General features: G+C 43.2%; 1 protein-coding gene across 15 annotated transcripts in view; it reads left to right on the forward strand.

The window, feature by feature from the left end:
- The window catches only part of Ppp1r9a (protein phosphatase 1 regulatory subunit 9A), a 280,271-nt gene that overhangs the window by 202,584 nt on the left and 61,655 nt on the right, over window positions 1–16,032 (forward strand). For all 15 annotated transcript variants that reach the window (XM_075953721.1, XM_075953722.1, XM_075953727.1 and 12 more), the window contains one exon: window positions 11,316–11,471. In XM_075953721.1, the coding sequence (XP_075809836.1) occupies window positions 11,316–11,471 (156 nt within the window). The remainder of the gene's footprint in view (window positions 1–11,315; window positions 11,472–16,032) is intronic.

Raw genomic sequence — 16,032 nt, forward strand, 5'->3', positions numbered from 1 at the left:
TAAAAAGAAATCCATAATATTCAATATCTTATATTTAACAATTATGTGCATATAAAACGAATATAACATAGTTCTTAGTATTTGAGTACTTAGAAAAATAGCTTAATACTGTATCTCTTCTTTTATTTTTATTACTATTATTATTATTATTAGGTTTATTTTAAAGACAGGTCTCACTCTGTAGCCTAGGCTTTCTTGGAATCTAACATGTAGATCAGACTGGCCTTGAACTAAGGAATGTCTCCCTACTCAACATTGCAAGTGATAGGACCATGTCCAGCAGTATTGGTACTTTTTGAAAAATACAAATATCCTTTTCCAGCATCAGAGCCACTAATTCAAGGTGTGTGTGTGTAGGTCTAGCTCTGGGGGTGGGGTATAGGAAGCTGCTGGATGCTATCAGATCCTGGGTTATACTTCTTAAAGTTTCGAGGAACACTGAAGAACACTGTTTCCACAAAGCATACATATTCCCTCTAGAAGGAGAGAAGAACATGGAGGTTCTTTTGTCATTAGTATATGTGTACATTATATATAAAAATTGCATTGATTGCACTGAGGTGTTTATACTTTGTGCAGCTGTAATTTTTTTAATTGATAGTCTGCTATAGTTCTTGCAATTGTGTAAATCAACTTTAATACAAACATATTTTCTGAGATTCTATTTATTATATGCTACAGAATTATTAAAGTAATAGTAGCATGTACCCCTCTTGTAACCAACTGTCCACATCTGCAGATTAAAAACTCAAGAAAGCACAAATCTCTCAACTCTTCCCACAGTTTTCCTGGCATCGGAATAAATATCTCATTGTTTCCTGGGCAAGTAAAGTGAAACTGAAGGAAGCCTGCCAGTTTGAAATTGCAGTGTGACATTTGAATTACAGAGGTCGGCTTTGGCCGTTGACTGGTTGCTGCAAGCTCTCGGTGGGAAAACAAAAGATCATGGGTTGTGTCTTTGTGTCGTAGATATTTGTCAGAAATGGAAAGACAAGTAGCATTCATCATTAAGAAGATTGCATCATGGAGCACATACTTTTGTGTCACGAGAAGCGTGCTATTTCGCTGTGAAAACTGTATATAAACATTGTACAGAATTGAAGCTCTTTTCCAGGCAGCCGGTAAAGAGTCCCGCGGCCATAGTGTAAGAGCCTTTACCATGAGGATTTCGAGGATGGAAGTGTGAGCTGCAGGTTTCTGCTCTTACTTTTCTACTTCCAGTTTGATTTTGTTGTCTGCGCTCTGTTGCAGAAGAAACTGTGACAAGGAAAGGGTTGTTCAAGAAGTGATGTCCGTTTACCTGTAGACCACAGGTGTAGGAGGTGGAGACGGTTAAAATCCCTGTGGAAGGAGAAGCGCTGGAACTTTCTTACCTGATTACTTGACCTTCTAGAGGCTTTCCCATTAAATTGAACAATACTGTTTCAGTCTTTTAAAAATCAACTGAATTTCTCATTTTTTCTTTTTTTCTTTTGCTTTTCCTTTTTCTTTCTTTTTTTTCTTTTTTTTTTTTTTTGCTTTAAGTCTAAGAATCAGGAAATAATTTGCTGAGCTCTGTCACATTTTGGTGGCTGCCCTTTGTATTGTCTCTTTAATTGTTGGCCAGGACTGTGCAAGAAAGATAGCCTTTCCCTCCAGAGCAAGAAAACATTCTTACTGCTCTGTATACAAGGTTCGCATCAGTGTATTCAGAGCTAATTTCCTCCTGTACCTACCTGTGCAGAAGTCATGTGGTCGTCTTCTTTTTGCCTTTAGGAAGTAACGAGCTGAATGGCCAGAATAAATTGATGGTTGCTTCAACTGTCATAGACAAACATGCTGGCTTAGAGGAAGGTTCTGACCCTGAGGTGACAATATTTACAAAAACATACACCTATATGAACAGGGGGGAAGTTTCAATCATTTTGGTTTGACGCTTAGGGAATCTTGAGACTCCTGTCCACAGGGCAGATGATAAGTCAAAGGATAAGAAAAAGTAGCATCATTGGGTTGCCCACCGACCCTGTTTCTCCTGCAGTCTGTTAGACAAATTTTAGATTTGTCTTCAAACCAGACATCTTTGTATGAATGTTAACTGTTAGAAAGGAATGTTGGGCCTGGCATGGTGGTGCACACACCTTCAATCCCAGCACATGGGAGTAGAGGCAGGCAGATCTTTGTGAGTTCAAGTCCAGTCCAATCTACAAAGCAAGTTCCAGGACAGCTAAGGCTACACAGAGAAACCCTGTCTTGATTACACACACACACACACACACACACACACACACACACACACCTGGGGTTGGAATGTTAGGCCTGTCGGGGAGATTTCTCTATGACAGACTCCAGTGGAAACTCAGAGGTAGATCTTTGGACTCCAACTGCCAGTAGAGAAGGAAAAGCTCTTGACCTCATCACCCTTGACAGCAACCCACTCCTCACATCAAAATGAGACGATGAGAACCGTTACCCCAACAGTGCAGTAGCCGGTTCCCCAGCTAGAAATCCATTCCAGTTCCTATGTGGAGTCAGCGTTAGGACTGCTGAGCCGGAGACCTAGCTGGGTAGGTGATGATGCCAGCAGTTACGGACTGCCTTTGAAAGTGTGTTGGGTGGTCTGTGAATCACAGTATTAGCATGAATCCACACTAAGCACCAAGAATGCCTTGTGAAGGACATGGATTGCTTTCTACCTCCATAATCCTGTTAGCTCCTCCCCTCTATCTTGGCCTCCGCTGCTCTAAGATGACTATTCCTGACAGTCCACATGGACCCTGGGTTTACTGGGGAGTTTGGAGCAGAGGGATATTTAAACGTCCTAGTTCTGTGGATGCTGGCTCAAAACTCACTGTCTTACCTGGCTCCATGGTGATAGGAGTCACTTGAAGGAGATGCAGTTTTGCATGTTTAGGTCTTATAGCCTTCAGGTGGCTGAAGAGATTCCTTCCAAAATGCTGCTACCCTTGCTTACTTGGAGAATTCCTGAGGGAGAACTCTGGATTTAATGCACTCTGTGGGCAATTATGCCCACATGCAAGTTGTTCAGTTAGATGGGATCACTGATGCCTCCTTGGTCCTGGGGGGGCTTTCCTATCAGCTGCTTCCAGCCTGCTGCGGTTATTGTGGACAGGAAGGGTCTCAGGCCTCTAGACTGCATGTGTTGAAGCCCCGTCTATCCATTTTACTGGTGCTCCCTGATCTCCCTGGATTTTTGACTTAGGACAAATAAGAAAGTCAGTGCAACAGGCTTCTACGGTAATCCTGAAGGTTTGCAGATTTGTTTATTGGGGGTCAGTGGGGTCTGCATGGTGTCAGTACTGTAGGTTGGGGTGTTCTGTGTCTTGGAATCCCGTCCACAGAAGTCCATGCTGTTAGACTTAGCGGATCCCCTTCTCGTGTCTCCTGGTCAGTTTGAGCAGTGCGGCCACAGGTGTGTCCTTTCTCATGGGCTAGTCTCCCACATGTTACAAACAAAAGAGACGTGGAGAGTGTGAGAGACGGCTTCCTCCCAGATCCCTTCTGCACAGGCCCTGGGAGCAAACTGTTCAGTGAAAGTCTACAGCCTTAGAATGAATAGAAATGGTGCCTCTTGTAGGGCAGTGGCAGCCTTGCCTGTGGATAGGGCTTCAAATTGGCGTTTCCTAAGGCAGAAGCCCAATGAACTAGCCTCCACTTGAGAACTAGGTTCGGCAAGCCGTTCCTGAATTTGACCTTGGGTTTGGCGGCCACCTCTTAATTCTAAACTTAATTGTAGGCTTTTAAAGCCGTCACATCTTGCTTCCTTCCTGTTTAATAGGAAAACAGGCAGGCAGGCAACACCCTGATGCCACGGAACTCCCCTGCTGACATGCTCCCGTTTCCTAGATAGTTCCTACATCTCATTGAGAAGCTGATGCTGTTTCTGAACACTCGGCCATGTTAGCAACCCTGCCTTCCAGATTTCCTATAACAGTCTGTTCAGGGCAATCTAGACAAATCCATCCTCCAGAATCTGTCTAGCCTTTGCCCGTTGTCCATTTCCAAAGCCACATCCCTATTACTTTCCCTGACTTGCTGGCCGCCCCCCTTCTTATGTGTACCCCCTCCCCCCCAATAAATATTTCTGCAATATACTCTGAGCCAGTTCATCTGGATCTTTCTAAGCCCACATCTGTCCCAAGGCCATCAGTAAGGTGTCAGCCAGAGCTGTGGTCATCTAAGTGCTCAGCTGGGAAAGGGTCTGCGTCCAGACTCCCGCGCAGCTGCTGACAGGATGCAGAGGAGCCACCCCATGCTCTTTCATGTGACTGCTGGCAGACCCCTGTTCCTGCTGGCCAGTGGCCAGACATCTCGCTACCTTGTAATGTGGCCTCTTCCTGCTCTCAAGATGGATTCCTGCTTCCCACTACTAAGAACTCAGAGAAAGCAAGAGGACAAAAGAGGCAGAAGCCACACTTCCTGTAACTAACGTAGTTACTTCCCTTGTGTTTGGCTTCAGCTGAGTTGCTAGGCTCAGTCCGCACTGGAGAGGAAGGTTTCCAGTAGAGCACAGGAAGCAGGGGCTCTGGGAGTCGCTTTACCATGGAGACACTCTTGCAGGAAATAGTGACCCTGGTTTTGAGTATGCCTTCTATTTCTGGAAGATAAAGACTTTAAAGAAAACATAAAAATCCAATGCCAATTAATGAGCTAAGAAAATTAACAGAAAATACTTAAGAAAGGAATCCTGAATTTGAGTAGATGGAAGAGATTTTATTTCCAGACCTTTAGTTAAAAATGCTAGAATCATAATTTGTCAACAGTAAAACGAACTGAGCTCTTGAAAGCTGGGGACTCCGGACTAGATGAGTAATGTAGGTATTAATTTTAAATGTTTCTCTGAGGGCTTGAGCCATGGCTCATTAGCTAAGACCTCTTCCTGCTTTAGTAGAGGATCCGGGTTCAGTTCTCAGCACCCATGTGGGTGGATCATGGCCACTTATAACTCCAAGGAGAATCTGATGCCTTTAGCCTCCAAGGGCCTCGACAGTAATGTGCTCATAACCCCAAACACACACACACACACACACACACACACACTTATTTTACAATAATAAAAATAGACCTTTAAAATACGTTTCTATCTATGGAGACTTAAGTAGTAAGAATGATATAAAAAGCAAGAAACATTCCCAGAAGCAAAGACTGCGACTCGATGAACATGTAATCACACGCGCACATCTGCTTGTCCCCAGTGCATGCGCATCACCTACAGACTCTGCCTCTGTCTCAGGCTCTCTGTGTGCCACTGTTCACCAGCTTGTATCTCTGGCCGCTGAGGAGACCATTATCATAGGTGGTACCTTAACTTTGCTCTTCCAGAACTGTTAGCTGGAACAAAGTTAAAACAAAAAAAAAAAAGGAAAAAAAAACTGATGCATTTTGAATGACCGAGTAAATGAGGAGTCGTGAAGACACATCACAGGCCAGTATCGCATGTGTGTATTTCCCCAAGTCCTCAATAGCCTAAGGCATTGAAATCTGTAACCTGCTCTCTGCAAGATAGACCACGAGAGATGCAAGCTATCTCTTCTGGAGACCCGCTCTCTCCAGTCCCAGTGGCATGTTCTTCCTGCACTTCTCTGTGGCTGTCCTAGGGAAATGAGCAGGTACTAACGGGCTCTGAGTGTATTCTTGGCAGTGGTATAACCTGGAATGTGTCGCTGTTGTATATTCTCACAACAGTCGCTGAAGAAAGTGTTTCACAGCTCTGCAGATAACGTCCGGAGTCTTCAGTGGCCCAGTGTTACAAAACCAGGCCACACAGAAGTCACTGGCCCAACATGGGGAAAGAGATGCCTTTGTGGGGGATTTTTATGTTCCGAATTTGCTTTTGCTAAAATCCTACTGGATGGAGAATTGTGAGCATCAGTGTCTCATCTGAGGTCTGCTCTGCAGAGAAAGTTCTTTCTTATTTCATCTCAGAAGTGAGTCTGAGAATATATGTATATATATATGAATTCAAATCCAGCAAAAAATTCCCACAGACTGCATATTTTGGGCTATTTTTATGATTAACACTGTTTAGTGTTCCAGAATTTACCAGAGTAAACATTGCTACAACAAAAATTACTGCAAATGGTTGAACCTAAAAAGAAAAAATCCCCAGTAGGGCCATTAAGACCTCAGCTGCAGCTGTGCTTAACTGTATTTCATACTGGAAAGCTGAGATTAACAGGAAAATCAGACTCTGCCATGGTGTACAGATGTGACCACAACTGTCTTAATTTATTCAGCAAACATTTGTTCATGGCCTACTAGGTGCCAAACAGTCACTGGCCCCTGGGATTAGAGGGATAAACGGTACCTGGCACAGTTGAGGAAGTTCCAGTTGATGGGAAAAGGCAGATGTGACGGAGTGTTCTGAGAGATGAAGGTGTGCACTGGGGCATAGGGAAGAGGAGTGCGTCTTACTGGCCACAGCTCCAGGATGCTCTGATGTGAGTCCACATGCGTCTCTGACCAGGCTGACAGGCGGTAGGGTGTCACGAGACATACGGAGACACAGGACTTTTGAGTTTGCTATTAACAGGTTCATACGACAACATGAGGAAGGAACCGGTGTAGGAAAGGAATGGTTTGTGTCAGAGTACTGGCATCCTACAAGAGAAATGCTTAGTGTCGTCTGCCTGCCAGATACAGGCTTGGTGAGACTTCGTGGAGGGTGTCACCACTGCAGCACTGGTCCCAACAACAGCAATGACAACGACCAACTGTTGTCACCATCTATCAGGTGCCGTAACTTTCCGTAAAACGCTTTTTAGGCACCCTGTCATTTAACAGTGACGCCCTTGTCCTGGCAAGGAACTGGTTTTTGTTGTTGTTGTTGTTTTGTTTTGTTTGCTTTGTTTGTTTTTCGCTTGACACATGAAACAATCAAAATTTTGGTCTAGAAGTTCACTTGCAAAATCTCAAAACCAGCATTTGAACCCGTATGTACGTGACCACACAACTATGATCCTTTTATGGACCCTGCTTCACTGTCTTGCTAGATTCGGAAGTTTCCGTTCCTTCAGTAAGACATAGGCTGATGCCTGCGTCTCTAGTGTGTGCTCCAGGCTCAGTTTGTCTGAATGCTTTTCCTCCTACCAAGCAGAAGCTATGTTTACCCAGAGGTGTACCCTGACAGGGCGCTCCTCTTTATCATTGTCATTTAATAAAATCTCTATGGCCCGAAGCATTCGTGTCTTGAGAAAGTGGGAGAAGCAGTGACGGAAGAGTGAGACCAGAGGTCATAAAATGAAGTGTGAGAAGAGCAAGTGAAGGCTGAGGAAAGAAACCAGGGGAATCTGACACCTTTCTTCCCTCGTGGAAGTCATTTTCATCCTTTCTAACTTTTAGTGATTATATATTCTGGCTGTGTTTTTTTTTTTTTTTTAAAGAAAGAAAGCATGAAGCAACAGCCAGCAGGTTCCTGAGCCCAGGAGAAGATTTGTCACTGTGCTGGACATGCCTAAGACTTCAGAGAAAAAAAAAATGTGTTAGATTTTCAGTGATCCCTCTTTTATAATCCCCAGCCATTGCTGCTCCTGATTCCCTGTCCTCCCAAAGGGAACTCCTCTTTTTTTTTTTTTCTTTTGTGCTTGATCAGGATGAGCATACTACAAGGAAAAGCAAAGACCAGAACTTGGATCCCAGCAGACACATGTACACAACTTCAAAATGAATTTAATGATAATCAGAACTGTGGAATGGTAGATCTCAACACGGCAGGCTCATACCGGGAAACTTTACATTTAAAGAAATGATAAAGAAGTATATTCTTGATATTTTCTCCCCTGCCAAGTTTTTGTTTCTGTAGATTGGTAATGGCAGCGCATACAAGGAGGAATGCTGGTTTCAGGGATCTGTTAGGTAATAGTTTCAACTTAACTGTTGGCCCTTGGGTGAAATCTCTGAGTCTGTTTATCCAAATTTAGATGGCGTATTCAGACCCATGTCATCTAGCTGTTGAGTGCATGTTGCTGGACAAACATTAAGTTTCTAAAGTAGGATTCTTTACTCCACAACCTTATCATGAGACCATGAAAAAGAAAAAGGAATTGTGAACAAGGTAAACAGAACATAGGGAAGGATGTTCACCGTTTCTCAGTTACTGAGAACTGCCCTTGCCACATCTAAAGTAGATTACACAGTGAAAAGAAGAATGCCAAGAATCCAGTTGTTTTAAAGAGTTTAAATTTGGTCAGTAGGCAGGAAGCTGGCTACCAGGGAGATAGGTGGTGGCAGGAAGCTTTCGTGGAGCTTTTTTGGGTGGGGAGAGGTGGTATTGTAAGACATTGTTCGTCTTTCTCTGCAAACAGTGGGTTTGGCCTTACCTCGAGGTTTACAACATGTTGCTAATCTTTTGTTCCATAGCATTTATTTTTTTGCAGGGTAACCATAAAAATCATTAAGATTTTCAATAAAGATAAAGGAGTCAGGAGAGTGTATTATTCTTTGTCTGCTAAACATAGCTTTCTCCGTCCAGATGTTTGTGGTGTTTTGTAGCATTCAAAGCTGCCGACAGTAGGAATTGCACATGGTTGGTGAGAGAGAATTCCACAGTTTTACAAGCCACACACTCTCCAGGGCTTAAAAGAAATAAGACTCATGGCAATAAAGGGGACTCGAGACACGGAAAGACATACTTTGGCTTCGGGACGCGTGTAAGCCTGGTGGGAAAGGTAGAAAGAGTTACAATTCCAGGAGAGCTGGGAGTGATTTGGATTTATGGAAGAAAGGAACCTTGGGAAATCAAAAATAAAAGAAACTAGAATTCTGGGGAGATGGCTCAGTGCTTAAGAGCTCTGACAGCTCCTCCAGAGGACCTGGGTCCTCTGCACGCTCATGGCAGCTCACAGCTGTCTGTGACTCCACTTACAACAAACCTGAAACCCATGCACGTAAGAATAAAAATTTTAAAAAGCGTACAAAATAAGCATGTAGAAATCTTTTTTTTTTTTTTTTTGGATTTTCGAGACAGGGTTTCCCTGTGGCTTTGAAGCCTGTCCTGGAACTAGCTTTGTAGACCAGGCTGGTCTCGAACTCACAGAGATCCGCCTGCCTCTGCCTCCCGAGTGCTGGGATTAAAGGCGTGCGCCACCACCGCCCGGCTAGCATGTAGAAATCTTAACAACATATTTTTGCAGAGATAATTATGATGAGGGATATCATAAACAAGGCCAGAACTATTCTCAGAAGTAAGAATTGCTTACACTTTTGATTCTGATGAAGAGTGTCTTAGTAGCTACCTAAAACCAATAGGCTACATCGTTGTGTTCCATTGGGTAGTGTCAAAGATACTTGGAATAGTACTTAAAGTTGACCCAAGAATGTTTTGTGCCATTGTAACATGACACTGTAATCTACACGGTTCATGCTCAAAATACATGAAATTGAATTAAATAGAAAAGAATCTCAAAAGAAAATGCATAATAGTTTAAGCTTATGATTTTTGCATTGGCCATTTATATAGTTGTCTTTATGTGGCCTGCGTGGTAGGCACAGGTTAGACCTGCCTTTTGAGACTAGTGTCTAAAGAATCCTAAACTTCTAGCATGTTCAAAGGAATGAGTCACTCATACTAACCTCTTTTCCTTCCAGTTAAGTTGTCTTTAATTTACTTGAATGAGAAAGGAAGGGAAGGGACCTAGCTTTCCTGTGGCTGGTTTTAAAACTGCTGTTTTTACATGAAAAATTTTAACCTTATTTCTTTAGACAAATGCCATGAGGTTGTGGTCTCCATGTTAATAGTCCGTGTGTGAGGAAGAAGGGTCCAGAAGGTACTGAGGCAGTTTGTCCGCGTCAGTGACTCACAGGTGTCTTAGTAGACATTGTCCACTTCTCAGATCCATGGCTAAAGAAATGCTGAGGCACTAGGAAAGAAATCGGAGCACAGCCATGATGTTTAGAGAGAAAGAAATTTGTACTGCTGACAAAGTGCAATTATTTTGTTTGGAAAAGAGACGTCTGAAGGCAATTAAATGCTGGCCTTCCTGACTAGGAAGGATCACTTGGAGGCGAATGACCAGATTTCCTTCGTTGCCAAGGTAAAAACCCATCTCCCACAGTGGCAGGGAGAGCAATGCACAGAGCTGAGGCTGCTTAATCAAAGGAATCCATCACCCCATTGTGTATGAAGGCTTGCTTGAAGGCAATGGGAATTCATATCTGCACTTTCTGTGTTGAAAAAGCTACTTCCTGCAGGAGCAGGGATGAATTATATGAATTTGGTCTTTTTAACCCATGGAATCTGTGATTTATCCTTAAATTACATAAGGTAAAGATGTCAGGCAATTATTTTGAATTATAGCCTCATACCCTGGTGCTGCCAAGTGGAGTTACTTTCCAATAATGTTGAGGAAGTCAGTGACAGAGACATACATTTATTTCATAGGTCATGAACTCAAATAACTACAGGGTTCTCCTGGCCTTCGAGAGGAGCAAGCTAAGAGCAGCACACTAGTTAATGAAGTTGTGAGCTAGGGTGTGAATGCCCCATCTAAGCTGGCCACCACGGCAGAGATGGTCTTAGAGTGTGAACAGATCTTTGGCTCTCCAAGAAAAAGCTAGAAATCTAAACACTTAGGTGACTGACTAAGATGTGACAAGATGGTTTCATTGGAGTCCTCTGCAGGTATAACGTGGCCCTTGTATGGTTAGAAGGCCCGGGTTTGTCCTTCACCAGCTCATGCCTCTGTCATTAGCAAACAGAACACGAGTGGTCGGACTCTGGAGTGATGGAAGTTTATTTGCTAAGGTTGCCGACTCTGTAAATCTTTGACCTCTGATCCCTTCCTCCTTGCTCCTGATAGTAGATGGGTTAGGAAGTAGGAATTTAAAGGCCTTACTTGTTCCCGAGGCTGTTGAGATGGCTCAGTCGGTAAAAGTGTGTGGCACCAAGCCTGATGACCTGAGTTCAATCCCTGGAACGCCCATAATGGAAACAGAGAACGTTCTTCCATAGAGCGCTCTCAGACTCTGCTTATGTGCTGTAGCGTGTATGTGCCCTCCCATGTACACACTCATAAACAGACGTAATAAAGAAATTATTTCCTTAGCGATGTGATTGTATTTAGTAAAACTGTCAGATGCTTCGAGTGAGAAGCAGCTCTCACTGCTGATGCTGTCCACTGTTCAACGCACATGTCTCTGCGGTGGTTTGGATCTCTGCACTAACATTTGTGTATAACATTGGGTGCATGAGGCATGCTTGATTTAAACATTAACACTCTTGCCATTTGGTGACATGCTTTTCTCTTACAAAAATGATTGTTTTAATAACAACTCCGTGTAGGATAAGGAGAGCGGTATTTCTGAAATCCTCTGCCTTTCAGACTGGAGAATATGCTACTGATGAAGAGGAGGAGGAGGTCGGGCCCACTCTTCCTGGTGGTGACATGGCCATTGAAGTCTTTGAGCTCCCGGAGAATGAGGACATGTTCTCCCCATCAGACCTGGACACAAACAAGCTCAGTCACAAGTTCAAAGAGGTGAGCTCTGGCCTGCACAGCGTTTGCTTGTGCCTGCTCCTTGCATGGTTAAATGTGTTTTTATTTGTGGAATGAACCAAGAATCATCTGTTTCCTGACTAAAGTTTGTCAAGAACATTGTCTGAGTCTTAAATATGAGAGTACAATGTTAGCAGATTGCATTCTACTATCACCAATTTTGATGTTTGTCACCTGTCACAGTAGTAGTTTGTAACTTTGGGCGTCATTTCGGGACACATCCAGGTTACAATGTATATTTTTTTACTTTTACAGATGCATTGGCACATGGCCATACTCTCTTTCTTCTAGTGCAGTTATTTCTCTAGAAAGCTGTTTTTTGTTTTCCTGAAGTAGACAGATTTCTAATAAGAATAACGTGCCCAAAGGGTTCCATTGAAGAATTCAGTGAGCAGACCTTGAACAGATAATATAACTACCAAGGAACGGACACAGCAGGAAGCCAACACCCTCCTCTACCCCAAAGAATCCATTCAATACCCGCAGCTTTGCAAGATGCAGCCCTGCCGAAAATTGCATCGAGGTTAGGGGTGATGATTACCTATCCCGCCCACTGTCTTCCGCCTGCTGAATCTTCATCCACGCCCAGGCAAGGGAGTCTGCTAGGCTAGTCTTGGGACTGAAGAGCTTGCTCTTCTGTCCAAGAAAAGCCCAGATTGACCCTTAGTGGGCAGATAGAGAACCAGATAGATTTTTCTCCCCCAAGTCTGGTATTGAGGGATTCTCTTAATTACTTTAAAAATATCCATTTTGCTGCTTTGGCAAAGCCGCAGGCTGTGACTACCTTACCCAGTCTTCCTTTAGGTCAGCTATGTTTTCCAATTTGATTCTATGATCATGATTCTTCAGCAGATTGTGCCCTCTGTGTTTGAACAGTTCTTGCCAGTTAGTTAGCGGTTAAATACTCACTAATTGGCATCAGGCATGTACTGAGAATTCATTGTATAGTGCGCCTGACTTGATTTCTTCACGTAATTGACACCATGGTCAGCACATTTATTAAGGGTTGTTTCCTCTGCTCAGAAGGCTTTGCCATTTTCTTCAGACGTTAGCGCCAGTGAGTAGTAAAGAAGGTCTATCTTAACTTTCCTTCTGTTTATTTTCTCTAACAATTTCATGCATGTACACTATATATCTTGATCCTAGCCACCCAGTTCACCCCTCCCGTTACCCTCAGATCTCACCCAGGACTATCACCCCGTCCTACCTGCATGTCGTTTCCTTTGGGGCCTGAGGAAACACAGGTTCCAGTTAGTGCTGCCTGCTGGAGTGTTGACTGACCTGGTCTTAAGATCGTAACCATCACTGCAGTGGGCTCAGGAGTGCAATGACCGTGTCATCTGCAGGTGACAGCATTTTACAACATTCCTCTGGCTCTTGTGTTCTCTTTACCCCTTATTCCTCGGTGTTCCCTGAGACCTGTGTGGGGAGGGGGGATTGAGAGGCCTCGTTTGGGGCTGAGCATTCACTGGTACTGGGAAGTCGCACCTAGGCCCATTGACATTAGCCCTGTGTCTACCGCTGACCTGTGCATCTCCAGGCCGGCTTTTCTCTGTAAAGTTACGTTAGTCTCATCTCATTCAAGGAAACGGGTCACTTTATTAATTTCCTCTTATTTTATTGTACTCAAATTAGTAAGTTGATTTGTGGGCAAATGACATCTTTCTTATGCTAATACTCTTTTAATTCAAGTTTATAACAATATGTGCTTAGAGTGTTTTCTCCAAACCCTCAGAATTGCGCACACCCTTCACTGTTGCCTGACTCCCCAGCTGTAGGCAATGGAAGAAATGACTTGACATAACTAAAAGCTGTTACAGAGACTATCTAGCCTCAGTGTGAGGGAGAGACTTCCTGCGTCAAACACGACCTGCCTGAAGTGGCTTAATCGTTTCTGAAGATAGGGAGTTCTGATCCTGAAATTCTGTCATATTGAGTTTTGTGCATTTTGTGGAAAAAGTTTTTCATTCATTTGAAATTTCTTGTGAAATTTTTTCTGTGATAATTTCATGTGTGTACGTAATGCATCTGTCACTTTCCCCACCTGTCACTCCTGATTTTCCATAGACTCTTCCTGTCTCCCTTATTCCTTACAGTAATCTTCTCTATACTCTGACTTTGTTTTGTCTTGTGTCCCATGGGATTTAACGAGGGCCCTGTGACTCTGGTTTAGAGCTAGCTATCGGAGCCTGGTGCGCTCACCAGTGTGCACACAGCCAGAGGCTCTGGCTCCCTCTCTCCCAGAACCTGGTGCTCCAGGAAATGAGCATAAGCAGTAGGGTTGGTCAGCCCCTCTCCTTCCATAGCTGACTCTTGTGCTATGTTTTACTCTCTTGGCTTTTTGGGGAGCCACCACCTAGCTCTCAAGTAAATCACACATGGAGGCTTATTCTTAGTTCTGAATGCCTGGCCTTAGCTTGGCTTGTTTCTTACCAGCTTTTCTTAAATTATCCTGACTGTCTTTTGCCTCTGGGCTTTTACCCTTCTCTGCATCTGTTTACCCTTCTTTCCTTCTTACTCCATGACTGGCTGGGTGGCTGACCCCATGTCCTCCTCTCCCTGTTGTCTTGCTCTTCATTCTCTCTCCTCCCAGAGTTCCCCTGTTATTTATCCTCTCTGCCTGCCAGCCCCACCTTTCTTACTCCTGTCTTGCTATTGGCCATTCCTCTCTTTATTAGACAAATCAGGTGTTTTAGACAGACCCAGTAACAAAGCTTCAGAGTTAAATAAATGCAGCATAAACAAAAGTCACACACCTGAAAATCTTATTCCCCCACAGCTGAGTCCACTGATCTGCCAGTTTCTGAAAGGTGTCCATGTTAAAGTCAGCAACTGCCCTTTATCCATCCTTACAATCCTGTCACTTCTAGTTTTATGTATTTTAACTTTTTTATTAGCTGCACTTACAGTCAGCATTGTTACCCCATCCTATTTATTTACTTTGCCCCAGTTCTATTTTGGTTAATAGTAAAAGTCATCACCGGGTTTCTTTTGCCTGACATTCCCTTCATAGCATCTGAGTTTGTTTATTTTTATCCATTCTGTATACTTTTATTCAAATGTGTTTTCTATCAGCAGCCTAGTTCCCAACCTCACTGTTAAATACATTATTATGGGAGTCTTTATGTGACTTCATTAGTGATTATTGTCCATTTGTTTTCTTTAAATGCCTGTTAGAAATTTTGCCCTCTTGGCTTGATAGTTATATTCCTTTTTTCTTTTTTCCTACCTGTCATCATAAATATCAAATTTTTGTCTGTTGCCTGAATGTTATTTTTTTATTTTATGTTCCCAGTAGTTTGAGTCAATTTTAAGTATAATATAGAAAGTAGATCAGTATCAGTAATCGTTAGCAAAATGATAACTCTAGCATATTACCTGTGAACTCTTCTGTGGCCCACCTGTCTTGTGTTTCAGGAGTCTGAGCTGGGGATGCTGACAAGTCTGCCTGTTGCAGTGGGGTTGTCTCCAGCTCCCTCCGCCCTTACTATGATGAGACACTTTTGCAGGGTTCATTTACTCCTGTTTCTGTGGCTCCCTTCCAACCGTCAGCGCCAGAGGTTCCTGTCACATGGCCCAGAAGTTAAATTAGCAGTCAGGAGGTCACAGCTTCAGGGTGTGGAGCCTGCTAGCCTGATTTTCCCCCAGGTGTGCACTTAGCAGGGTTGTGTGGGAAAGGTGAGGACCAATTACAGGCTGGCTCCTTCCTGGTAGCTGGCATTCCTCCTCTGCAGGTCTTGACCTTTGCAACATCAGAACCCCCATGTGTTCTGTTTTTAAGAATTCATTCACAACCAACCTCCCTTCCTTCCTCCCTTCCTTCCTTATTTTTATATTTTTTTATTTTTTTTAGATTAATGAATGGTAGCCTGAAGCACATAGATCCAAATTGCTTTCAGGAGAGGAAGGACAGAGCTTTGTTAGTTTGCTGTGCAAACCCAACAGAAAGTTTCCCCCTACCTAATTTGTCCATGCTCGCCGTGGTGTATTTATTAATACTATCACCTGCTTTCCTGGGGCGTGTTTATGTGTTCGTGTGCCAGCGCCCCACCACGTGTGCTTAGTTGGTTGTCGTCCTTTGTCGTTGCGATGGGCGGGCAGTTAGACCCGACCCTCAGAACCGCGCCTTTTGCCGGCTCCCACGTGGTTAGCATTCTCGCTGGCGTCGCTCCGGAAATAGTCTGTGATTCCCACTCTCTCTGTTTTATTTTCGTTTTGACTTGCATAACTGGAGCAATGGCTTTGGATCTGTAACTTTATTAATCATTTTATTGAATTGTGATCAGATACTGTTTTTTTCAACCAATTTTTTGAAAAATGATGCTTTTATTGTAGATTGATATGGGTGTTTGTGACTAAATTGATGTTTTAAGTGTTCTGAATCCTTATTCATTTTTCTCAAACCTTGTAATTTATATGATTTATAGTTAATTATACTTCCATATTATTTTTGTCTATTTCGATGTTATATTAGAAACACATGAAATTTAGCAATGATTTCCTTTTTCTTTTAGGTTATACTTTGATGTTAATATTTGACAAC

The sequence above is a fragment of the Microtus pennsylvanicus genome, chromosome 19 (genome assembly GCF_037038515.1).
Source record: "Microtus pennsylvanicus isolate mMicPen1 chromosome 19, mMicPen1.hap1, whole genome shotgun sequence".
In the NCBI taxonomy this organism is placed as follows: Eukaryota; Metazoa; Chordata; class Mammalia; order Rodentia; family Cricetidae; genus Microtus; species Microtus pennsylvanicus.